Genomic DNA, 27,336 nt, shown 5'->3' on the forward strand with positions numbered 1-27,336 from the left:
GTTGGACAGAGTAGGTGCAGGGATGATGGGTCTACTTGGGATAAGTTATAGTGGTCAGGTCTCTGACACAGAGCCTGGCCCTTCGGCTCAGAAGGTGGAGAAGAAGAGAGGTATAGTAATTGGGGATTTGATAGTTGGGGTACAGATAGGAGGTTCTGTGCACAAGATCGAGAGTCCTAGATGGCAAGTTACCTCCCAGGTGCCAGGATCAGGGATGTCTCAGATTGAACTCACAAAATTCTCAAATGGGAGGACGAGCACCCAGAAGTCATGTGTGACATAGGGAATGAGGTGCTGAAGAGGGAATATAGGGAGTTAGGAAGGAAACTAAAAATTAGGACCTCAAGGGTGGTAACCTCAGGACGACTGTCCATGCCACGTGCCAGTGAGGGCAGGTATAGGAAGTTATGGCAGATGAATATGTGGTTGAAGAGTTGGTGCAGGGTTCAAATTTGTGGAACAGATATGTAGACAGATTTCAGAAAGATTCAAAGATAACAGAGTTGTTGTCATGGGAGAAAATATCCAAAATATTGACTGGCATCTCCTTTCTGCAAGAGGGATAGGTGGGGCAGAATTTGTAAGGTGTGCCCAAGAAGAATTCCTGATAGTTTGTGGGCCAGTCAACCAGAGAAGACACCATACTGGATCAAGTACTGGGTAATGAACCTGGTTATCTGATAGACCCCTCAGTGGGAGAGCATTTCAGTGAAAGTGACAACTCCCTGACCTTTAGCATTGCTATGGACAAGAATAGGAGTAGTCAAAATCGTAAAACGTTTTATTAGCGAAGGATATAATTACAATGGGATGAAGCAGAAAATTGCGAGGGTACATTGGGAATAAATGTTTTCAGGGAAAAGCATAGGAGCAATGCTGAGGATGTTTAGGGATTACTTGAGTGGGGTTCTGGATTGGTTCATCCCACTGAGACATGGAAAAGAAGGGGGGGTTAAGGGAACCATGGTTGACAAGAGGGGAGATAGCTAGTTAAGAGGAAGAAGGAAGTATACATAAAGTTTAAGAAGCAAAACTCAGGAAGGGCTCATGAGAATTATATGGTGACCAGGAAGGAACTTAAGAGAGTGCAAGTGGGGCGTGAGAAGGCAGAAAAGAGTGAATGTATGGAATTTTTTGCCACAGGCAATAGTGGAGGCCAAGACATTGGGTGTTTTTAAGGCAGAGATTGATAGGTTCTTAATTAGCCAGGGCATCAAAGGTTATGGGGAGAAGCCTGGGCAGTGAAACTGAGTGGGAAAAGGGATTAGATCATGATTGAATGGCAGGCAGATTCAATCAGCTGTATAGTCTATTTATGGCCTTATGTTTTGTGGTCTTAAGGTCTTGGCAAAGTAGGATTAAGGAAAACCTCAAGGCATTCTATGCATACGTGAAGAACAGAAGGATGACAAGGACTCTAGGCGAAAGGATGCAACACGCTTCTGAAAGCAGGTAGGGTTAGTCCTAAATAAATTTTTTGCTTCAGTGTTCACCAGAAAGAGACACCTTGGTCAATGTGAGGTCAGGGTAGAACAAGCTTATGCAGTGGAGTCTGTTGAGGTTAAATGAAAAGGAAGTTCTGGATCTGCTTACAAATATTAGGATTGATTAGTCCAGGGACCAGGTGAGATAAAATCTAGGTTTCTACAGGAAGCGAGGGAAGAGATTGCTGGGGGATTTGAAATTATCTTTGCATCTTCCCTAGCCACAAGGGAGGTACCAGAGGATTAGAGAATGGTAAATACAGTCGCTTTGCTTAAAATAGCTAATTGGGAGATTCCTGGGAATTATAGACCAGTAGTCTTGTGTCAATGGTGGACAAACCATATTTGGGAGAATTCTTAGGGACAGGATTTAGAGAAGTATAGTTCTCTCAGGGATAGCAAGGCTTTGTTAGGAGTAAAATTGAGTTTTTTGAGTAAGTTACAAAATAAATTGATGAAAATCGATAGATGTGGTGTATATGGATTTTAGTAAGGCATTTGACAAGGTCCCCAGTGGTAGACTTATTCAGAAAGTCATAAGACACAAGATCCATGGAACTTGGCATGTGGATTCAGAAAGCAGAGAATAAGAGTAGGTGAAATGTATTCTACCTAGAGGTCAGTGACTAGTGGAGTTCCACAGGGATATGTTTATTGTTATTTTTATAAATGACCTGTGCGAAGAAGTAGAGAGATGGGTAAGTTTGGAGATGGTACAAACTTTGAAGGTGTTTTAGATGATGTAGAAGGTTGTCATAGGTTACAACAGGATATAGACAGGATGCAGAGTTGGGCAAAAAAGTGGCAGTTCAATAAGTGCGAAGTAATGCATTTTGGGAGGGTCAAATTTTAAGGAAGAATACATGTTTAATAGCAGGATTCTTAACAGTGTGGAAGAACGGAGGGACTTTAGGGTCCAAATCCATAGATCTCTCAAGGTGGCTGAGTAGATGGATAGGGTAGTTAAGAAGGCTTATAGTATTCTGGCCTTGATTTGTCTGAGGATTGAATTCAAGAGTGGTGAGGTAATGTTCCAGCTCTATAAAACTCTGGTCAGAAAGCACTTGGAATATTGTGTTCAGTTCTGGTCTCCTCATTACAGGAAGGATGTGGAGGCTATGGAGAGGGTGCAGAAAAGATTTACCAGGAAGTTGCCTAGATTGGAGAATGTGTCTTATGAGGCAAGGTTAACAGAACAAGGGCTTTTCTCTCTGAAGTAAAGAAGGATGAAATTATGAGGGGCATAGATAGGATTAGGGTTAGCACCTTTTCCTGGGGCAAGACTAGCAAATGCCAGAGGATATCTGAATAAGGTGAGGGAATTTTTAAAAAATATAATAGAGAGTGGTGGGTGCCTGGAATGCTTTGTCAGGGGTGGTAGTGGAGGCTGGTATAACAGGAATATTTAAAAGACTCTAATACAAGTACATGGATGCAAAAAAAAAATAGAGGGCTCTGGGTGTGAGGTAAGAAAGGTTTAGTTTGTGAGTTGGTTTGTGTAGATGGATATAATATTGTGGAATGAGGGGCCTGCACTGAGCTGTAATGTTCTATGTTCTGTTGGCTGGTCTATCTAGGATTGGGGGGGTGGGGGGGGGGGGGCGGTGGAACAGAGTCATTTTGGACAAAGGTGAGAAAATATTCCTCTTCCAAACAGTAACAAATCTTTGGAATTCTCTATCTCAAAGGGCTACTGAGGCTCGGTCCTTCAGAATACTGAAGAGATTAATATTAGGTATTGCTGGAATCAAGGAGTATGGAGTTGGTGGAGAAAAGTATTGCTAAATATCTGCTATGATCTTATGACGTGAAGGAAGAGGTACCAGGGCTACACGATCTCTGCAGTAATAGCCGCAGGAACGTGGCAAAACAATAAGCCAAAGACAGAGATATTAGGAGAGGTGACTATAATTTGGTCAAAGAGGTAAATTTTTTACTTCAGTCTTGAAGGAAAAGAGAAGTAGAAAAGTGAAGAGAGGGTATTTAAAAGGTATAAAATGCTGGTGCCACAGCTGTCAATTTTGACTCTGAATGGATGAAAAAGAGATGGAATTGGAGGGATAAAGTTGGACTGGAGGTGGATATGGAAATGGAGTTGGTAAGGCTATTAGGGGATTTTTAACACAAGGATGAAAATTCTAAAATTGAGATACATGGGAACTGGGAACCAACGTATGCAGGAGATATAAATGAAAAGGGTAGAAATTTAGGAGTTGTAGCGCCTATTAATGAACTATGGATAAAGAGCAACTAATTTTCTTTGACTACATATTGCTGATGAATTAGGCAGAGTTCTGTAGTTGTCTAATACCAATTATTATTAGATTCCATTTACTAAAATATACAATTCAAATATTGACATTTTACATGCATCTTTAATGAAATGATAAATCACTGCATGTTAACTAGAATGGCAGCATTATGTAACTTTGCACATCTGTAATATCAATGAAGAATACAAAATGATATTTTAAAATATTATTTCTACCTTTGTCAGGATGATTCAGTAGCATAATTCTTTTATGAGCTTCTGCAATTTTTGTTCGGTTAGCTGATGGACTGATAAAATAAAACATTACTTCACTTGTTGGTCACGAAAAAGGTTTTTCAAGAATTAACAAGTTGCAACATCCTGTGTAATTAGAATATAACCAATCGTGTCCAATTAATAAAGCTGTTGATGCTGGAAAACTGGAACAACATAAATGCTGGAGGGTCACGCAGCGTCTACAAAAGGCGATAAATAGTCAATATTTCAGTCTAAGACCCCTCATTGGGAATGGCATGAAATGGGCTTCCAGGTTTCTTGCTATTCCTGTTGAAGGGTTTCAGCCTGAAAGGTTGACTTTTTATTGCCTTTCAGATGGAACCAAGGTGCTGGGGTGACGTGCACAGAGTGCAGAAGAATCCAGTGGGGAGATGGATGTGGGGGTGGGGAGTAAAACAAAGAGAAGGGAGGATAATAATGGGTGGGGGCTGAATATGAGTGGCTGGGAAGGGGGAAAAAAAAAAGGAAGGGGAGGGAAGAACACAAGGGGATCAGAATGAGAGAGGCTCTACCGGAGCAGCCCTCCAGTGACCTCTGGCAGCACAGCACCCCTGCCTGCATGGGGTCCATGCCACATCCTCCACACCAACCCCCCCTCCCCCCCCAACCCACCATCTTCTTTACACTGTTCTGGACTAATTTCCCTCAGTCCTGATGAAAGGTTTCAGCTCAGAACGTCGACCATTCTTTTTTTCCCCACTGATATTACTCCAGCAGGTTGTGTAAGGAAAAGATCATTTGCATCAAATGTCTAATATTCCTGAAGAGTATTTTTCCCAAAGCTACTGGCTTTAGATAAGGAGAGACTGCTATAAAGTGTACTTCCCCAGTCAATGATGGATTTAAGTGGACGAATAAAGGCTAAAAACTACCTTACAGCTAATATGAGACAGGCTTCACGTTTACTCATTTTGGCTTCAAATCCTCCTTTGTAATATGCTGAAAGGCTCTGTGGAGAAAACAAAGCAATCTCTGATTAACAATGTGATGTGAAATAAATAATTCAGTTCACACTTGCCAAGTTTATTTCTACCAGTCTAAGTTTCACAATTCTACAAAAAAAATGGTACAAATTGCACATACATACATATAAGCATAATTCGAAGATTAAAGTACAAAAAGGGATGACAAGTGAAAATAAAAAGCAATTTTTACCCATTAAAATAATTTCTCCACAAGGGAATCATATATATATATATATATATACACACAACAGAAAAAGCTGCCATTTAGTTCATTCTGTCCATGGATTCCTGTTTGACAATAGTAACGTGCTGGTAGATTCTGACTTATACCAAAGAGATCACAGCAAGGGCACTAGCTATTTACAAATCATCAATGATTTGGATAAGGGGACAGATTGTAATATTTTCAACTTTCCTGATGACAGAAAACTAAATAAGATTGTATTTAATTATGAGGATATACAGGGTCTTCAAGAAGGTGTAGACAACCTGAATGACTGGGTACCCCCATGGCGGGTAGAGTAAAAGGCAGAAGAATAAGGTTATCCATTTTAATGCAAATCAAAACTTTTTAAATCAAGAGTGGTTGCTTAAAGGAACCAGAGTCCCTGCATATAATTGATTGAAAGCTATGTTTAGATGCAGCAGCCAATTAGGAAAGGCAAAAATTATGTTGATTTTCATTGCATGAGTATAAGAGTAAAGATACCTTTGTAGCGGTAGGCATGGAGGGAGTGGGCAGAACCAGAGTTAACAGCTCCTGTCTTGTGACAGCTAGACACAACAGCCTCCAATCTACTGGCAACTGGCAATTAGCCATTACAGCCATGAGGCATGGTGATTCAATTGAACCCGCAGGTCTACTGAGAAGCCCTGGCCTACTCAATGTAGCTATGTCATTAGGTTGTTAGGACTTCAGATGTCATGATGCCAGGTCATATGTTGTGTGTCTATATCAAGCCTGACAGCATGTCAATAAATGCTTCTACTCTTCACTGGCTGACAACTTCAGGTGTGGTCTCATGATTCCGAACATTTCAACATGATGGCATAGGAGCACAAACATCATCCGCCACATTGGTGACCCCAATGGTTCTACCCAGAAGCTAAACCCTACAATGGACACGCTCAACAGACAAGCTCAAATTAATTTGCTGCATCAACAAACAGCAACGTGCCAATGAGCCAGCAACAAATAATAGACACTCTGCAAGCCCAAGCTCAAAACATCTGCAACAGGCAGCTTACTTGTAGAGCCAGCAACAAATGATGAACTGCCTAACCCAGCTGATCCTAATTTCACGCTGCCTCCAGTCAACCATAGCAACGAAAGACTACAAATCAATCAGTGTAACATCAAAGGTCAGCAAATAAATTACCAGAAGGCCAGTTGCTTTTCCCTTCACGGTTGACTGAACGTACAGCAAGGGGCGCAGCGTCATAGAAGGTAGGTGTTTGGAATAACTCTTAACCTGCCACGTTGAAAGGCAGATTTACAACTTACCACTTTGGTGACCCGGAGTTGACCAAACTGTTGAGTGCCTCATGAACTGTGTAGCAAATCTAGCGAACTAGCTGCAATGTCAGCGGAACGCTTATCTGCAACATTTTAAACGGTCTGGATATATCAAAGGGCTGTGTGTATTTGCTCGACATAGCATAGCATTGGAGCCTTAGTTTTTCCAAAATGTTACCGCACCCCGCACTCCATTACGTTGAAGTGGTCATTCAAGTTGTCTGCTGCCGACAGCACAGATTTTCAAAACTTGCCTCTTCAGACTTCGGGAGGTTTGAAACTCAGCAGCTGTGACCAGGGTGGAGGGGGGGGAGCCCCCCCATATAACAACCAGTTTCTCCCCAAAGGAAGACCACTCGACCCGGGAACAACCAGCGACTCCCCTGCTCGAGAGAAAAAGTTCGCGATCCAGGGGCTTACATGATCATGCAACCTGGAGGGCAGCCACCCCACTAATGGAAGACTCTGTGACCCAGGTATTAATCAGAGAACTAAAGCATTTTAAAAAAATACTGCCTGTCTAGGATGCCACTGAGACCTTTCCCTGCCGACAAGGCAGGTAGTAACAGGTTTTTCAGTCTCCTGCTCAGCACAGCACCGCCTACTGGCCCAGCGACCAGCCAGCAGACTTTAAGCAGCAATGGACAGTCCTTCTGCAGGGCGCCACCTACCAGTTCCTTTGTGACAATACTGACGTTAACCAGCAATGGACAGTCGGTCTGCAGAGCACCACCTACCAGCTCCTGTGTGTCATTGCAGACTTCAGATGCTATTTGACCTTCTAAAGTTAACTCTTTCCTACCAGACTTTGCACGATCGATGCTCACAATTACCAACAACCTGTTTACAATATGGATTTTCAGTTTTGATAATGCATCTCAAATGTTTGATATTGTTCTGGATTTCTCATGTGCCTTAACTGCAATTATCTGTAATCAACTCTGACCTTTTGCAATACCCTGTGATTATCTTTTGCAGAGGTTAAGTATCTCACATGATTCCTATTGTAATTTATTCGTGTTGTCAACAATTGTTTTACAGCTTTCCACTTGATTGAGCCCTGTTAGGATGTACGGTAAATATCACTTCCTCCCCCAGCAGCCTTCATACACAGTGCCATGAATAGGAAGTTGGTTTCGCTCTCCCTGCACAGTTCTACAGCGGAATGTCCGCATTAATTCAGAACCGCTGAGCCAATTGGTCACTTACCGCTGGTTCTGGGGGGAACTGTGTAGTGGTACACTTGGAGGGAGTGGGCAGAACCAGCGTTAAGAGCTCCCATCTTATGACAGCTAGATACAACAGCCTCCTATCTACTGGCAACGGCAATTTGCCATTACAGACAAGAGACATAGTGATTCAGCTGAACCCACAGGTCTACTGAGAAGCCCTGGCCTACTTAACGTAGCTACGTCATGAGGTTGTTAGCACTTCAGATGTCATGATGCCAGGTCACATGTTGTGCGTCTATATCAAGCCTGACAGCATTCAATAAACACTTCTACTCTTCACTGGCTGACAACTTCAGGTGTGGTCTCGTTATCCTTAACATTTCAACACAATGGCATATGAGCACAAATATCATCTGTCACACCTCAATACATATAGGGTATCGTTTAGGCCACACCTTGAGTGTTGTGTATAATTTTGATTTTCTAATGTAAAAGTAGATATGCTTGCTTCAGAGAGAGTGTCATAGACTTCCCAGGAAGAAAAGTCTTTCATATGAGAAGAGGTTGCATGGATTAGGCCTCTCTTCTTTACAGCCTGGAAGAATGAGAGTTGACCTCATTGATCTTTTATAGTAGCATCATTTTCCTGTGAAGGTAGTTGCCTTTAATTAGAAGATATAATTCTTCTAATTAGAAGCAACTACCTTCATACATATGCAGGACAAGATTATCTTTAATTAGATATAATACTTGTCCTGCATATGTATTATTTGTTTGTATGTGTGTAATGTCTGGTTGTATGCCTGCATGTTTTTGCACTGAGAACCGGAGAACGCTGTTCCATTGGTTTGTACTTGTACAATCAGATAACAATAAACTTGACTTGAAATCTTTGATGAACAACCAGGGAGCTTCAATGAAGGACATATAGTTGATGTGGTATATATAAACTTCCAAAAGATGCTTGATAAATGACAGTAATTGTCATGACTAGTCACAGAATAAAAAAGGCTGTATAGCATGGATAGAGAGCTTGCTAAGAATAAGGAATCAGGGATTAGCAGTAGAGAAAGATTGTTTTGCCAGACTGGAGGGAAGTGTACAGTGGAGTATCACACTACAAGAATTACTGCTTTTGTTAATAAATATTAATGAATGAATTGGACAGAGAGGCCACAACTTATAAACTGTGGATAAAACAAAACTTCAAGTCATTGAAGATAGTAAAAGAACTTGAACAGGCAGGTGGAATGGGTGATAGAAAAAAAAATATTGTTGAGAAATGTGATCGGCTTCATTTTGAGAAGAATAAAGAGAAAACAAACATAACTATCATGACACAATTCTAAAAGGCCTACAAGAAAAGAAAAATCTGGAGGCTCATGTGCATAGTTTATTGTAGATGGCAAGTTAGATTATACAAATAATTTAAAAAAAGCAAAGGGGATCCTGGGTTTTATTAATAAGGGTAGTCACGGTAAACCTTTATAAAAAGCTGATTGGATCACAAAGTATTGTGATGCATTCTTTGAACAATGTAATAACTATGCTGAGGATACAGGAGAAATATCAGAACAACTTCAGGGATGAATCAATTTAGTTACTTTAGAAACTGGAAAGGTTCTCTTCACAACAGTGGAGAGGGTGAGGAGATCTAATAAAGGTATTTAAGATCATGAAGGATATAGACCAAGTTGTAAGAAATTTACTATTCCCTTTGGCAACATGGATCAAAATCTACAGGAGATAGAATGGTAAATGCAAAAGGTTATGTGAAGAAAATCTTTTTGTACACTTTGTGTAATAATTCTAGTGGTTGTTGTAAAAGAAAATTCAATAATTGCCTTTAAGAAGTTGGATAACGATTAGAAAATTAAAATCACAGTATTTTATTGAAAGGGTGGAATAATGGGACTTACTGGATTGCTCTTTCATTGAACCAGTATAAAATCCATGGGCTGAATGATCTCAATCTACAGTATAATCATTGTGTATGAACCTCATATCCTTTGATTCTCTTAATATTCAAACATCTGTAAATCACTCTCGTGAATACATATAGCAAATGAGCTTCACTTGTTGGATAACAAATTTCAAAGATTTTGAAAATTTGGCATGGCGAAATTTCTTCTCAACTCCGTCTTGAATGTGATTCCTTATTTTGAGGCTGTGATCCAGAGTACTCAATCCAGAGTAAATATCGTCCCTTCATCAACTCCTGTCAAGCCCTATGAGGATTTTTTGTTTCATTGAAATTACGTCTAATTCTCTAATACCTACATATTTCTTGCTCCACTTCTCCTCACAGAATACCATCTCCTTTAAAGGAATCAATCTGATAAGCATTTCCTTCACTCCCTCTATTTTTTCTCTGGTACTCAGACCAGACCTATAAACAACATTCCAGGTTGGTCTTCACCAGGATCCTACATAGTTACTCTCAACATACTTATAACCTTCTTAGTGGCTTGCCATACATTACGTGCCAAAAGGACATTCCATGTGTTTGCTAACCATGCTGAACTACAAGGCACACTTACTACTGAAAGTCAAATCTCCGACTTGTTCAAATCAGGCAACCCAGCGCTATACAAGAAATTCAAGGTACACCCTCTACAAAGCCACCAAGAGGGAGTAACAAACCAAACTCGTCCCAGATGAACTTCATGAATTCCTGGTGTCTGTGGCAGGTGCACAAACTACCATAGGCCTCAAAGTGAAACTCGATAAAATACCAAGCTAAGTCCATATATACAACATTCACTGTCCTATCTTCATCAGACTTCTAGTAACAAAGTTGATTATCTGTCAGATTTGTGAGACACTATCTGCCAGACACAAATTCAGTTCTGGACCATTTATATCTTGTTGCTCTCATCCCTGAGAACCCACTCCAGCAATTCTCCAATTTGCAAGTAGCAAAATTTAAAATCAAGGCAAATGGTCAATTAATCTGCTCTTGGCAGCATTAGCTGATAGTGAGCTTGGAGACTCAAAGAATCTGCTTTTCTTTAAAAATGTAAGTTCATCAGATATAGCAGACATATTAATGTCGCTTCTTTCAGATCAGACTCTCCTTATTGTCTGTCTGCACCACATTTAAGTCTTTGAAGAAGGCCTGATGCACAACTAATCAACTATTTTTGTTTCCCTTTCGTAGAAAACGCTCACAAATTAACATGTCGTGTGTGTGCAAATTTAGTATACCCTAAAATATTTAAGATGTTCAGATTTGAATAGGTTTTCTAATTTTTAAGTTTTGAAAAGTTAAACATGATTACAGTAAACTTACTGGACTGGGGATCATTCTCACTGTTTCTAAAATCATTTGTTGAAGAGGTTTCCATAATAGAAATGCTTGGCGACCTGCAAAAATAAAATCAATTTTTAAAAAAAATCATCATTTCAGTATTGAATATAATGAAGTTGACCAAGAAACACAGGAAAAGGCTCTTTTGCCCCTAGATTACTTTTTGCCACTTTGAATCTATACAATGATTTTATTTATCACATTTATATAAGCTTTGACATCTTCATCTAGCATTTAACATTTTTTGAATTTTGTGGGGGGGGGGGGAAATCTATACCTACTACTACAGGTGTGATATATAGTTGTGACTCTTGATTCATGAATTTTCCATAGTGTAAGAGCTTTGTCCCTTTCTAAACTATCAATTTCTTTTTCAAAATACTTGATAAAAATCATCCTATAATCATCACAGGAGACGAGCTTAGTTTCTGTAATTTCTTCATGTCATCCACCTCTTTGCTGAAAAATACAGCTTTCATGGTTATTCTTTCTAAAGTCCAGGGTTCCAAACAGTAACCTTATGAAATGTGGCTTAAAAAGGTCTTTGTTTAAAAAAAACTTAAATAATGTTAATGGGTGGCACTGATAAAATCAAGCTGCAAGCACAAAAATGGTACTTCTGGCAAGGGTGTTTGTTCTGAGGCAGAAGATATCCTCTTTCCAGAGTTTTTTTTTACATATCATTCAGCCTCTAGCCTTTCTCTGTGCTAATTTTGGGTGCCACCATGTTTGCAATAGCACTTCCACCATTTTCTCCTTGTTAAGATGACTATAAATATGAAATATAATCAAGCAAGAGTGGTAAAAATACATCTGGTACACATATTTGACTAGCCGGTATTATCCACAATCCAGTGATTAGATGAGTCTTGCATCCCATTTCAACCCATGACTGTTGTTGTATGGCTGGGGCATCACCTGCCATTGTTTTATGGTGACATGTCTGGAAGTGCCAGTCTATTTGTTAATTCACTGGCAATTTCAGTGGGAACTTCAAAAATGCAAATGCCTGTTTTGCTGCTGCATTCGCCATTGAATTGCCCTGAGAGATAGGGTCTGTTTTATTAACGTGTGCTTCACATTTGTCAACGGTCAATTTGCTTGGGAGGTTAATTGCGTTGAGTAGATTATGGACAAAAATGGCATTTTTGATAGGTGTAAGCACAAAAGTCGTGAGCCACCCAAAAGCATACCAGAGTCCGTATAAATGACCGCAGTCTGGCCTTTGAACAAAATACACGCTCAAGTGAGGGTAAACAGTTCTACTTTCTGTGCAGATACTGGTTGTGCGAAGGCTCCTGCCTCAATCATCACTATTAAGGTAACCACGGCATATGCTGGCTCCTGTCCTCAATATATGATGTGCCAACTACAAAGTAAAGACATTAGGAGTTCTGAAACGGGGTATCTAGCAAATCCTCCCTAGATGTGGTCAACCCGTGATTACATTCCAAGCAATCATGGGGTGATGAAAGTAGCTGGATTAGTCATTGAAAAGTCAGTAATGGGTTATTTAGAAGAGCAATCTCATAACAATTCAGGTGAGTCTGTGTGAGGTGCAATGGCGTAGCCCCCCCACCACCACCGATGCTGCTGCCACTCCCAGCTCCGCCAAACCACTGTTGCCACCACCCCTTCTCCCCCTGATGCCCAAAAATCAGTGCAGCCCGCCATTCAACCACTGACTCACCATCTGGCATGTGTCATGGCACCTTTTTTAATGTGCTCACTCCCCCTAACTATAGAAGCTGGCTACACCCCTGGTGAAGTGTTGGGTTTGTTTGGGTGTAAGCAGATGTGTCACTGTAATGTTGTGTAAAGATCTGTACCGACTGATGCAAGGTGATATAATGTCCATTTGGTGAACCACATAAGAGAACAAATAAGTGATGTTCAAAAAAAATTACAACCCCCTGGGGCCATCTTGTTGGCCTTTCAAAGGATGGTGGACAACATTCATTCAGGATCTGTATATTTTGGCTATTATTTTATTAGTTGTGTTGATCTTGCAACTCTTTTGTAGGATCCAGTTATGTTTAAAGACTGAACTACTCTGAAGACCAAATAAGTTATCATGGAATGATAAAAGGAGGAAATGATAGATTATAGCACAAATTGTATAAATTTGTTTTATTTGCTTCTTTTCTTTCTATAAGCTTCAGCAGCAAGAAAAAGCTTAAAAATATTTTTATGGGAAAATATTAAAATCTGTTAAATAAATTGTTTTCGTTTAGTAGTGCACAGCTGCAAGACGTGAGAACCAAGGCCATGCTGTTCTTGAAATTTGTGCTAGTTGGTTTTCTGAAGTTTTACAGTCATGTGAGTAGTTGCAAACAGGCTGTAAAAATGGGAAGCTACACCACATAAAAAGGCTTGTTTGGGCTTTCTTGCAGAAAAACCCTGTTGCAGGAACAGCATGTTTAGTGTAATGCTACTGCAGCGCCAGTGACCCAGCACTCTTTATGAGGAGTTTCTATGAACTCCTATGTCTGCACGAGTTTCTCTGGGTGCTCTGATTTCCTCCCACCTTTTAAAAATATATGGGGGTTAAACATTAATCAGTAGATTTGGCCAGTATGGCTTGTGGGCTAGAAAGGCCTGTTACCATGCTGCATATATAAATTTAAAATCAAAATAATTCTAGATATACTGTATTAATATTGTCCATGCAATCAATCTGGATTGGTTCTATGTCATTCATTACATGCTTTTTTTGCACTCAGCCAAAAATAATGCCTGCTTAGCTGAGTATTTCCAATGCTCCAATTTCATACTTCCAGCATCTTACATATTTTTAAAATTTTCATCTCACACAGGGTCACTCCAGCTAGAAGTCGTCATCATCCTGGGCTAAAACAAGGTTCAGCTAATTAGTAGCACCAGCGAGTTAAGCTGGTGAATGTCACTAGTTCATGCAAAAGCAATGTAGACCAATCTGGGTGCAAGTATTTAGCAGAACCTGTGGCCTACAAGCTGCTATTCTTTGTCGCATAGAATAGACAAGTTCCTGCAATCCAAAAGGAGGCAAACTGTTTTTTCCTGCCCAAAAAGAGATAGTGATGAGCAAACTAATGGGACTGAAAGTGGACAAATCCCCTCATCCTGATGGGATGCATACCAGGGTACTGATGAAAATGGTGGGAGTTATAGTTGATGCATCGGTAGTCATATACCAAAATTCTCTGGATTCTCGGTAGGTCCCAACAGATTGGAAGACAACAAATGTCATGCCTTTTTAAAAAAAGGGATGTAGGCAGAAGATGGGTAACTATAAGCCAGTTACCTTAATATCTGTAGTCAGGAAAATGCTTGAAGCTGTCATTAAGGGTGACATTTAGAATGCAGGAGTTCCATCAGGCAGATGCAGCATAGATTCAGAAAGGGCAGGTCGTTTGACAAACTTGCTGGAGTTCTTTGAGGATATAATGGGTGCAGTAGATAGAGGGGAACAGGTTGATGTTGCATGAATCGCAAAAAAATTGGGTTGCAGATACAACAGGTTAATAAGAAGGCAAATGAAATGTTAGCCTTCATCGCTAAAGGAATTGAATTCAAGAGCAGGGAGGTCATGCTGCAACTGTACAAGTTACTGGTGAGGCCGCACCTGGAGTACTGTGTACAATTCTGGTCTCCATACTTGAGGAAGGATATTTACTAGCCTTGGAGGCAGTCAGAAGAGGTTCACCAGGTTGATCCCAGAGATGAGGGGGTTGACCTACGAGAAGAGACTAAATTATTTGAGAATATACTCACTCAAATTCACAAGAATGAAAGAGGATTTTATAGAAACATATAAAATTATGAAAGGGATAGATAAGATAGAGGCAGGAAAATTGTTTTCACTGGTAGGTGAGACCAGAACTAGGGGACACAGCCTCAAGATTCAGGGGAGTAGATTTAAGACAGATGAGAAAAAACTGTTTTTCCCAGAGAGTAATGAATCTGTGGAATTCTCTTCCCAGGAAAGCAGTTGGTGCTACTTTATTAAACATATTTAAGGTTCAGTTACATAGATTTTTACATAAAAAAGGAATTAAGAGATATGGTGAAAAGGCAGGTAGATGGAGTTGAGTTAATGATCAGATCAGCCATGATCTTACTGAATGGCGGAGCAGGCTCGATGGGCCATATGGCCTACTCCTGCTCCTATTTCTTATCTACTTAAAAGTGAAAGTCTTGGTTAGGGAAGCTTATCATCAATGTCATTTAAAAATATTCTATGCTTTATTTCACTCCATAAACAAAATCAAAATTATATGGTTGATAACACGGTACAATTTTTCATTTCACGTTAGAAAGTCCAATTCTGTGAAAAAGTAGGAAAGTTTAAAATTCAATGCAGATCAAATGTGTGCCTGACGTAGATCCTTGAAACCTCTGGGAGATTAATTATACACACACAGGTCATTAACTCCTTCCATTCAATTAGAGCCATTACATTATAGCTGCAAGACTCCTTCATGCATCAGTGCATACAAACTACAACTCCAGAACACCTAAAGGGGTTATGGCATCTTGCCTTTGAGTTACATATAAAATGCTGAATTGATTAATTGACATCATTATTAGAACACTGAGTCATTCATGGAACCAGGATTTGTAATCATGACCCATGTAGAAAACACACAATTGGTTAAGTAAAAATGGAAAATGACAAATTTAATAAAGCAACCTTATGGCAGAGATTAATTGCTCCAGAACTGCTAGGAAAATATTGGCGGTCTAATCAGGGAAAATCCATATAAACGCAGAAAAATTGAGTAAACATTGATCAGTGAGCAGTCAAATAAAAATCAATCTAATTAATGTTTCAGGAAATGGAGAATATTACAGATAAACAATATTTTAAGGAACCCTTTTTGTGCTGTAAACTTTGTGATCCAGTTCTTCTGTAATCCGAAACGAAGGGTTTGGCTAGCGTGAAAATTAATACACACAGATTACCATATATACAGTATGATGTCAAGTGTCTGTAAAGAGCTTGAGTGTAAAACTGGACAGATAAATTAGTGTTAAAAGCAAAGAAACTGCATTAACATTGTCCAAAAAAGGTGATCACTAAAGGGTGAAAAGTGGCAACTCATGTTTATGATTTTTTAAAATTTGCTTATGTGAAGTGGTACTTTAAAGTTATAGTTTAACGTTTTTAAAATGTAAAATGTTCTCGTTAAAGGCTCTAGTTCAGCATACAAAATAAGAATAGTCATGTGATTATCTGGGATAAAGACAATGCTGTCTGCAAAAAATTGACCTAAAGAGAGAAACTAGATCTTTTGTTGGGTTCTTCATATCATCTTTCAAAGAAGAAAAAAGCCAGTTGCTAATTCTCCAGGAAATTTCTTCCAGAAATCTACCGCAATCCAAAACATGTAAATTTGGTGGGTTTCAGCTACTCTACTTGTCCATCACAAACAAATTCAAGGCCCCAACTTCCATATAACTTTGCATTTGGAACACCTTTCAAACAGACGTTATCCCTAAATTTCAACCAGCATTTCTCTTTCTCCAAGTGTCTTCACATTGTCTATCCTTATTTTATATGCTTATTTTATAGTCTTTGATAAGAACATTTTACATTTTTCTGCTTTAATCTATCTATATGGCTTTAGAAACCCATTGGATCTTCATTTTTCAACTTCCCACCTCATTTAGCAAACTTTTAATACACAACAATATGTACTTTAATCTATTTTTTAAATACAGATTATAACTAGTTGAGACTTATGGCCACCTGACAATTTAAAAATGACCTATTTTATGCTCTTTAACCACTCAATTCACATTAATACATCTCCAACAATATGAGCTCTTATTTTATGTCACAACCTTTTATATGATCAAGTACCTTTTGAAAATACAGATGTGTTATATCTCCTAGTTCGCTCTTATCAGGCCTGCTAGTCAAATGTTTTTTTTTTAAAATCACTATTAGATTCAACAATCACTACTTCCTTTTTATAAAACAATATTGACTCTGCCTGATTATTTTATGATTTGTTAAATGCTCCATTGCCACATCTTTTATTAAAGTATTTTGGCAACAACTGATGTCACAGTACCTGGTCTACTGTTTGAATTTTTATCTCCCTGATCCTTGAATAGCAGTGTTATATTTCAATTCCATGGAGACAGTTCCAGAATGAGGAATTTTCAAAATTCACTATGAATTCAGAGGTGCAAAGTGAGCCATTGTCTTACCAGCAAATGCTGCAGCAGTGATTCCAAGTCCCACTACTATCAGCGTTCTACCCTAAGGAAGAAAAATACTTTGTTTTAATATAATTATGATTGGAGATAAAATTTAATAGACAAATTACAATAAACCAAAATTGTTTCTTCTTTGTTCCCTCTTGGAACTTGGAAATGCTCCTGAGAGATCTGCACTCTCCTTCACAGAAGGTCAGCAGCTGTTTACAAGAAGTCAGTTGTTGGGTAGCATGGAATGGAAGCACAGAGGCATATAGAAAACTGGTCTGAAAAGTGGTTAGCTGAAGTTTAAAAATAATTTAGTTTGGAATTGTGTTGACTTTTAGTTTTGCATTGTGGCTGAGGAAACGTTGTAAAATTGAGCAAGAGGGTAAATGTTGGACTGTGGAAAATGAGAAATTGGAGTTGTTCATAGGTTTCAAGGACAAATTGGGCATGAATTGGGCATGAACCATCTGAACAGAATGGATCTTTAGGCATTTGTATTCTTCTTCCTCCTCCTGCTGCCTTAGAGCTCTCCAAGGCAACAGGAGACATGTGGCATGCACCAGCATGTGACAGTAGACTACCACAAAACACCATCATTCATTTCACCAAGTACTCAAGGATCCTTTAGTGTTGTTCACACTAAGAAACTGTTTGTTGCTTGGCCACACCAATTATTTGCCAAAGTCATGCGTATGAACAGCACACAAGAACATATTTCATTATCCCCCTGATTCCAATGCAAGGATACTAGAAACTGACTTGAACGATGTGCCAGGAATTGTTCACACACAAAGTGAAGGCAGAGACTTGCAGAATCTGATTTGATTCAAGGTCCTCGAATCTACCCTGTCAAGCTCTGTAAGAATTATATACATTTCAATTAGATCACTTCTCATTCGTCTTAAAACGAGATCCAGTCTGCTTCTCATAGTAGCATTATGGGGAAGCTTACAATCCTCAATTTCCACTTTTAGCAAATCACCTTTCAGTCTCTCTCTCTCTCTCTCTCTTACCCCACTTCTCCCCTCACCCAGTTCCACCTGCCTATTTTGTTTTCCTTATGTGTTTCCACCCATCACCTTGTGTCTCCATTATAATCAGCAACTGTATTTCCACAGCCCTTTTATGTGAAAAATACCAAAGATTTTCTACGATTTCAGTGAAAGAAAACATCTGAGTTCTAAATGTCAACCCCCTATTTTGAAACTGCAGCCATTGTTTTTTTGGAACCTCAGAGGAAACATCGTCCTCATATCTACCCTGTCAAGCTCTGTAAGAATTATATATATTTCAATTAGATCACTTCTCATTTGTCTTAAAGAGATCCAGTCTACTTAATCTCTCATCACAGGACAACCCTCCCACCAATCCCAGGAATCAATCTTGAAGCTTTTGTTGCACTGTCTCTATTCCACATACATTATTCCTTGTGCAGGTAGATCAGACTTCTGCATAATATTTCTCACCATAGCCCTTTATTGTTGCAGCAAGGTGTCTTTGCCTTGCTGAATTCTCCTACAGCAAAGGCTGACATATTGTCAGCCTTCCTAAAGGGCCTATCTCATTGGCCTGGAGACTAGGTGGCGACCTGGTGGCGACTCGAGTCTCCACTGTTTGCGGAAACTTCTCCGCAACGTCTCCTGGAGGCTAGCCAGGTCTCCAGATAGTCACGGGAAATTCAAACATGCTCGATTTTTTTGGAGACTTTGTCCAGTCTCCATCAGTTGTGGTGACGTTGTGGAGATTAATTTTGTCCACGACTGGGGAGTCGTCTCCGCTACGTTGCCACGACGTCTCCGAGACCTGCTGGAGACCAAGGAGACTGAGGAGATGTCGCCGCAACTACCGGGCGAATTGGTTGACATCTTATCTGGAGACGTCTTGGACATCCCCCTGGCGTCGCCTTGGTGAGAGCACAAGCCATTTTTTGGTCTCCCAAGTCGCCAGAGTTGCCGCAACTGATTAGTCGCCGTGATGTCTCCACCAATGAGATATGGTAACTGTTTACCATATCTGCACAATAACTTTCAGTGATTCAACTACAAGTACTCTTTCTTAATTTTTCAATCTCTCACCATTTACAAAAACACTCTGCCTTTGTATTTTCTATCAAAGTGCAGACGATACCATGGTATTGAGTTGTATAAAGGAAGGGGATGAGACAGTATACAGGATGGAGATTGAAAACTTGGCTGAATGGTGTACCAACAACCACCTTGTCACCAAAACTAGGAGCTGATTGTTGACTTCAGGAAAGGAAAGCAAGAGGCATACAATCTAGTGATCAGATCATATGATCTAGAGGTGGAGAGGGTGAGCAAATTTAAGTTCTTGGAAGTCACCATCTCGGATGATCTTCCTGGACAAAAAACACTCATGGTATCATGAAGAAAGCATGTCAGCACCTCTACTTCCTCAGGAATTTGCATGATACCAGAAACTCTGGCAAATTCCTAGAGAGGTGTAGTGGAAAGTGTGCTGACCACCTCCATCATAGTCTGGTATGAAAACACCAATACCTCTGAGCACAAATCCCTCCAAAAGGTAGTGGATGCAGCCTAGGACATCACAGACAAAACCCGCCCCACTATCAAGAACATCGACAGGGAATTCTGCCATAAGAGAGCAGGAGCAATCATCAAAGACACACACCACCCAGTCCATGCTCTGTCTCGCTGCTGCCATCAGGAAAGAGGTGTAGGTGCCACAAGACTCGCACCACCAAGTTCAGGAACAGCTGCTACCCCTCCACTATCAGACTCCTCAATGACAAAATCAGAGATTCATTTAAGGACTCTGACTTGTGCACTTTATTGATTTTTTAAAATTCTATTTGTATTGCACAGTTTGTTTACATTTGTTATGTTTACAGTTCTTTATTTGTTTACATTTACGGTGTGTACAGTTTTTTTGCACTACCAATTAGTGGTAATTCCGCCGCACCCACAGGAAAAAGAATCTCAGGGTTGTATGTGATGTCATGTATGTACTCTGACAATAAATTTGAAAATATGATATCTTGTACTTTTTTCCCATATTAAATTCCACCTACTGTGTCTTCAGCCAGGCTTAGCTTGTCTCTCCCCTTAATTTATCCTCACAGCCTATTATGTGTAATTATGATTAGTTAAGTGTTAAATGTTGAGGGTGGGGGTTGAGGAGGGTAGGGGATGAAAAGAGCTTGATCTCTGCAGAAAACTTTGTATAAACAGATAATTGTAACTGTAGTCAGTGCTGATACTTGGTAACTGTTTTGAGTTTAAGTTTGGAAAATTATAACTAAAATATTCCAAAAGAAAGTTCTCCTCACAGCCAACACTGTCACACAATAATCAGTAAATTACATTTGCTTCAACAAATATATTATACATGATCCCCTCATCCAAATCAGTGACATAAATTGTGAATAGGTGAAGCTCCAATACCTGCAACATCACCGTCTCTCAAACCCTTGACTCTTTGTTTTCTGTCCATGTCAACATATTCTTCCAAATCCATGAGCATGCTCAATACTATATTTCTTAGTCTCTTCCTACAACTTCTGCAATAATGGGTTATTTCATTTTCTATACTTCTAGTATTAGGCTAACTAGGTCTGTAGTACACATTTTTCCCCTCCCTGCTTTCTTAAGTAGTGTGGTCACATTTTTTGCCTTCCAATTTGCAGGGTCAATTTGGAAATTAACAAGCAGCACTCATTGCTACCTTTTTCAAAACCTTGGTATGAAATGCTAATCCAGCAACTTTATTACTCTATCCTTGTTCAAGAATTTAGTTCATCACCTGAACTTATTAAAGGATGTGGAGATCTATCAGGATGATGCCTGGATTAGAGGGTATGAGATATAAGGAGAGTGTGGACAACTTTGAAGTTCATACCTTGAAGGGCTCAGGCCCATAACATTGGTTGTATTTCTTTATCACCGATGGATGCTGTGTGACCTGCTGAGTTCCCCCAGCATTTTTGTGTTTTACTACGAACACAGCGTCTGCAGACTGTAGTGTTTTACTCCTTTAGGACAAATTTTGTTGTTTTCTCTGAAGCATGAAAGGCTGAGGGAAGATGTGAGAGAAATTTTAAAAACGATGAGAAGCAGAGATAGGGTAGACAGTGAGAAGAGCAGGGTGAGAGGAAGTTTAGAAGGAGATATGCTACATAACTTTTCCCCATGATGTGCTGTATGTCAGTGGTAAATTCGGATACATAGTTCGAGTGTCTCGGTTGTCGGGCCGACCACAGGTCCGATACCTTCTGGAAAGCAAAGGTTACCAGCTTGTGATCAGTGAAGACCTTGAATTGACGACCTTCCAAAAAGTAATGGAAATGTCTTACCACCAGGTACAGCGCCAATAGTTCAGTCAAAAGTGCTGTTTTTGAGCTCACGGTGGGGGGGGGGGAGGGGGGGGGAAGGTGTCTGCAGAAAAAGGGCCAGGGGTTGCCACAGTACGTCTCCTACCGCTGTTCTGGAGGCATTGACTGTCAGATCAGTATATACCTCTGGTCTGGGGTACACCAGGAGGGTAGCGTTGGCTAGCGCATCTCTGGTGTTCTGGAATGCCCTCGAAGACTCATCGTCCCAGGTAATGTCCCTTGACTTGCCTGCCATCAGCACGAAGAGGGGGGTGCATGATGCGGGCTGCAGCTGGTATGAATCTGTGGTAAAAGTTTATCACACTGGTAAATTCCTGTAGGCCTTTCACTGTTTGTGGCTCGGTGAAGTGCTGGACTGCCTCGACTTTCTTGGGGAGGGGTGTTGCCCCGTGCTTGTTTATTTTGTGTCCAAGGAAATCAACAGTGTCCAGGATGAATTGGCACTTTGCGGGGTTAATTGTCAGCCCAAACTCACTCAACCGGGAGCACAGTTGTCTCTGGTGGGTAGTGTTGGACTCTGGCTTTAATTTATTTACTCTTAATTTAGTCTATGTGTGAACTGAGTCCAGCGCGTTCGTTGAATGAAGTGATAGGAGAAGGTATTCGGTTCAACAGTCAGTTTATTACACCACACAGCACAGCACAGCACAAGAATAAAACTTAACAGAGCTCTGGGTCAGTCTGTTAGCTCATAGGTCACCTGCCAGTGAGCTACTCCCCGAGACTGACCCCTATTGTCCAGTTGGCACAGTTTATATAGGTCAATCTTATCACACAGAACAAAAGTTGTTTTCCCTGCTAGATCTTTTTGCATAAGGGTTATCACAAGTCATCTCCTGTTTTGCAGATTTCTGGGGTGTAGCATTCCCATGTTAATCCTCCAGGCCAGACTATCCTGTTGTTTAGATCTGAAATTAATTCATCCCCAGATATTTCTAATCACCATTCGGTCCCTGTCTGGCCAATTTCTGCTGTTCTCTTTAACACCTCCTCGTGCCTTAATCTTCCTCCTAGACTGGTTTTCCATTCCCTTTGATTCTTGCGGGCCATTCTTTGTTCTGATCTGGCCTGTGTCTCCTGTGCTACTTCCCACCTCCTTCAGTTGAGCATTCCTCCTAAATCGTTTTATGCATATCCTCTCCCTGTATCTTGGGAGCAGCCAATTTTGTTCAGCCAACTTTGCTCCATGCTGTGACAGCCACTTAGCCACATTCCTCTTTCCCTGACTCATGCAGTACAAATAAACTTATTGATTAATCATTTATTTCATAATGTTTTAACCCCTAGATTCCAACAGTAGCAGCATCTTTGCAGCTGCGGGTAGCAATGAGGACATCATCCAAATAGATAACACAAATAGGAGGTCCGGGCCCACTGTGTCCATCAGTCACTGGAAAGTTTGTGCTGTGTTTTTTCAGATCTAAGGGCATGCAGAGGAATTCAAACAAGCCAAAGGGGGTTATGATTGTGGTCTTGGGGAGATCCTGGAGTGAACTTGGATTTGGTGATACCCCTGGATGAGGTCCACCTTGGAAAACACCCATGTCTCATGCAGGTTGGCAGCTAAGTCTTGGATGTGGGGCCTGAAATATCTGTCAGGCATAGTGGCCTTGTTGAGGAGCCGGTAGTCACCATATGGCTTCCAATTCCCCCCTGCGCTGTTTTTAACACCATGTGGGGGGGGGGGGGGAAGAGGCTCAGGGACTGTTAGAGCACCGCACAATTCCTAGCTCCTGCATTTTCTTAAACTCCTCCTTTGCTACGCTGAGCTTTTCGGGATGGAGTTGGCGTGCCCTGGCATGGAGCGGCCCCCCTCCACCCTGGTCAGAGTGTAGTGCCTTGCTCCATGCTTTGGCTTGGTCAAGAACTGTGGCACCACTATTGAGGGGAACTCTGCCAGGATTTGGGCAAATTCATTGTCTGAAAGCATTATAGAGTTAAGGTGGGGGGTGGGTAACTTGACTTCCCCCAAAGGTAGAGTCTGAAAAGTTCTGGCGGACACCAAGCACCATCCGTTGAGGTCGACAAGCAGTCAGTGGGCCTGAAGGAAGTCAACTCCCAGGATTGGTTGCGCCTCTGCCATGAGGGTGAAGATCCATGTAAAACGGCTGTTGCTGAATCAAAGTGGGGTGGTATGGTTACCAAATGTCTGGATGGAGGAGCTTTTGGCTGCCCTCAGTGCTGGGCCCTGCTTGCCATTGCGAGCATTGAGGACTGCTGGGGGGAGTAGGAAACTTATCTTGACACCAGAGTCAAAGCTGGAACTGAGCCTCAGCCTACTGGAACCACACGTATGGCTTTAACAGCTAAAATATTGGGAGCATGAGTGAGACCACATGGATTGTCGCTAGACCTGCTATCTTCAGGTCCAACTGCCAGTTGGACCTGTCATAGTCACCAATATAGCATTAGTACTAGGCAGGCATGGAGAAGAACAACACGTACCCCAAAGCTTTGAAGACAAGACTGGTTTATTGCCCTGGCAATTGCTTTTATATGGTCCTCAGGCACTGACATCAGGGCCCTGCAACATAGGAGCACCAGCCAACCGCCACAGTTCCCCATCTTCCCGCCATGCAGGAGGTCACCTGGGACGATGGTCGGTGTCACACCCAGTTCTGTGAGGTCGCCACTTTGGACTGCTGTTTTATGGGCTGGTCCACATTTCCATGCACAAGCCACTAAAGCGTCATGTTTGTTGCAGACGTCTTCAGCCAAAGAGCTTGTTCTTATGGTGTACTATTCAATATTCTGTGTTGTAAATATTCCAACTGTGAGAGATGAGTAAAACTGATATAAAAATATGAAGATGAGGAAACTAATATAGATATATGGGTAAATGAATAAAGCCAGTATGAACAGGATAAGAAATGGATATTAGAATGTAGGAAGCAGAGTTAGTCTGAATAAGATAAGGGTCTTCTAGCCCGAGATAGAATTAGCAGGTTTTGCATATGCAGTTAGTAAGCCCTAGACAGTATTAGCAAGTTCTACATATGAAGAGGTTGTAGCTGATAATGACATGATGAGACACCGACAGGATACCCCCTGGTCCTCCAAGTTCACAGAAACAGCAGGTAGGCAGGCAGGAGTCAGAAGAATGTAAGGGGGAGGGTATTCCTACTGAAATAAACTGTATAAAAGTTGGGTGAGCCCCAGTGTATGTGTGTATTCCCAGGGTAAGGGGAAGCACCCAACTTTGCATTGTTGTATAATAAATGTTCTTTGTTCTCAATTTTTGTCTTGAGCAAATTCTGTGAAGGTACTTCTGTTTCCAACACAACCATTAAGGTGGGATCTGAACTTAGACTGTTAGTACTGTCTCCGCTCCATCCTCAACATCCATTGGAGCGCTTTCATCCCTAACGTCGAAGTACTCGAGATGGCAGAGGTCGACAGCATCGAGTCCACGCTGCTGAAGATCCAGCTGCGCTGGGTGGGTCACGTCTCCAGAATGGAGGACCATCGCCTTCCCAAGATCGTGTTATATGGCGAGCTCTCCACTGGCCACCGTGACAGAGGTGCAGCAAAGAAAAGGTACAAGGACTGCCTAAAGAAATCTCTTGGTGCCTGCCACATTGACCACCGCCAGTGGGCTGATATCGCCTCCAACCGTGCATCTTGGCGCCTCACAGTTTGGCGGGCAGCAACCTCCTTTGAAGAAGACCGCAGAGCCCACCTCACTGACAAAAGGCAAAGGAGGAAAAACCCAACACCCAACCCCAACCAACCATTTTTCCCCTGCAGCCGCTGCAACCGTGTCTGCCTGTCCCGCATCGGACTTGTCAGCCACAAACGAGCCTGCAGCTGACGTGGACTTTTACCCCCTCCATAAATCTTCGTCCGTGAAGCCAAGCCAAAGAAAAGAAAAAGAAGTAGCTTACCACAAATCTACTATACCACATTGTACTTTATTGTGGAGAATTGAGTAATAGTAATGCTTTTGGGTATCAAGAGAAACCAGTTGTGTTATTGGCAGACATTCTGTGTCAGTATTCTGAAATGTATACAAATTCACAGAGGGAGGCATTAGTGAGGAATATTGGAACTGCTAGATTGAAAAACCTCAAGTCCGCTTACTTCACATGTCATTGATCTCCGCATGCCTGAATGTTGTCTGGGTATTCATCTTCTGAGACCTTGCAAGTGAAATTGATAATTCTGCCATCATCAACAAGTTCCTTCACTTCCAACCTTACCATGAAGGGAAGGCCTCTGATGTTGAAGCATAATAAACTTGAGACTAGGACTGCAGCCAATCACAACAACCATCTTCTTCAGAGCAAGGAATGACCTCAGCCAGCAGTGATTTTCCCTCCCGATTCCCTACTTTAGTCCTGCTGGGTATCCTCGATTCCTATTTTTAATTATCTACTAATACACAAACTAATGCACATAATTTGTCAAATTTTGCTTCCATAACAGCATACAGGCACCACTAGCATTGCTCAACACTCCCAACAATGAGAAAAAGTAGTAAAAAAGTGTCCCTTCGGAGACTCCAAGTGTCCGTGGATTTGCTTCAAGCGCTTTTGCAGCCTCTGCAGCTTCACAGATTCCTATTCAATCCATTGGCAAACCCGAACTCCCAGATCCGAACCTCTGATACAATTGGAAAGTTTCAGAGCTTGAGGCCCCTTTGGGAGTCCTTCTTGCCCTTAGCACCCTCTCAAATCCCAGTCCTGATACACAAGCCAGTCTCCAGCATTCATAGTCTGGTATGAATCCTTCAGCCACCATTCACCAGCAGTTTGCTTGGGTCCTTCAGCCCCTGTGCTCCTTAGTCAATACCACACTTGGTCAAGTGTGAACCAAATAATTGTGGCTCTTATTTGGAATAACTTAATAAAGAGATATGGAGGTAAATGATCCTTTCCAAACTAGGCATAAGTGTACAAGTTATTAGTGTGAGAGATAATAGAATATAGGAAGTAAAGCTAGTATGAATGAAATAAGGAATACTAGACTAGACTAGAGGAAGTTAAGTAAGTGCTGAGTAGGGAGAGGAAGGGTTATGCAAGTATAATAGAATAAGGGTTTTATAGTGATAGAAAGTTAGCAAGTTTTGCATATAGAATTAGTAAGTCCTGGGGGTTGAGATGTGTGATTAAGGACAAAGGCAGATTCATGAATAAGGACAATGACATGATGGGACCCAGACAGGATACCCCATGGTCTTTCAAGTTTACAGAATGCAAGTAGGCAGACAGAATTACCAAATGCCAAACCAATCCAGGAGGCAGAAGAATGTTAGTGGGGGAGGGTACCTCAACACTGAAATGAACTGTATAAAAGTTGGGTGAGCCCCAGTATGTGTGTGTATTCCCAGGGTAAGGGGAAGCACCCAACTTTGCATTGTTGTACAATAAATGTTCTTTGTTCTCAATTTTTGTCTCGAGCTAAATCTGTGAAGGTACTTCTGTTTCTCACAATAGCAAGTATTGGCCACCTAGCAGCAATGATGTCTGCCTTTGCCGATGCTCGAGTAGACCAATGTGGTAGTAATTGTCCACATTTAATTTATGGGGCCAGAATATACCTGAGGGATTTCTGCTCTGCTTTGTTGGGCTGAAATGTTACTAGCTTTGGGAAAAGGTCAGGATATTATCAGAGCCCAAACCCTTTGCTGTATATAATGCCTTTAGCCACTTCTCAGTATCATGTAAAAAGTCACCAACTGGCTGAAAACAAGATTCAATGATAGTGATGTTCACATTTCCCTTCAGTTCAACAGTAACCATAGTTCAGAAATATGGGAATTGGACATCATTGGG

General features: G+C 41.1%; 1 protein-coding gene across 3 annotated transcripts in view; it reads right to left on the bottom strand.

Annotated features, from left to right (window-relative positions):
* The window catches only part of LOC138738783 (dnaJ homolog subfamily C member 15-like), a 39,920-nt gene that overhangs the window by 1,615 nt on the left and 10,969 nt on the right, over nucleotides 1-27,336 (bottom strand). Inside the window, exons 2-6 of one of the 3 annotated variants that reach the window (XR_011341733.1) lie at nucleotides 17,194-17,245; nucleotides 14,600-14,710; nucleotides 10,978-11,051; nucleotides 4,910-4,981; nucleotides 3,973-4,043 (exon numbers count right to left, since the gene is read on the bottom strand). Coding sequence is in view for 2 of the 3 variants with exons in the window: in XM_069889692.1 (XP_069745793.1) it covers nucleotides 3,973-4,043; nucleotides 4,905-4,981; nucleotides 10,978-11,051; nucleotides 14,600-14,710; nucleotides 17,194-17,245 (385 nt within the window). In the remaining variant the exon portion in view is untranslated. Of the gene's footprint in view, nucleotides 1-3,972; nucleotides 4,044-4,904; nucleotides 4,982-10,977; nucleotides 11,052-14,599; nucleotides 14,711-17,193; nucleotides 17,246-27,336 lie in introns of all 3 variants that reach the window. The other 2 variants (XM_069889692.1, XM_069889693.1) reach the window with 2 other exon arrangements.

Source organism: Narcine bancroftii, chromosome 7 (assembly GCF_036971445.1).
Source record: "Narcine bancroftii isolate sNarBan1 chromosome 7, sNarBan1.hap1, whole genome shotgun sequence".
Classification (NCBI taxonomy): domain Eukaryota; kingdom Metazoa; phylum Chordata; class Chondrichthyes; order Torpediniformes; family Narcinidae; genus Narcine; species Narcine bancroftii.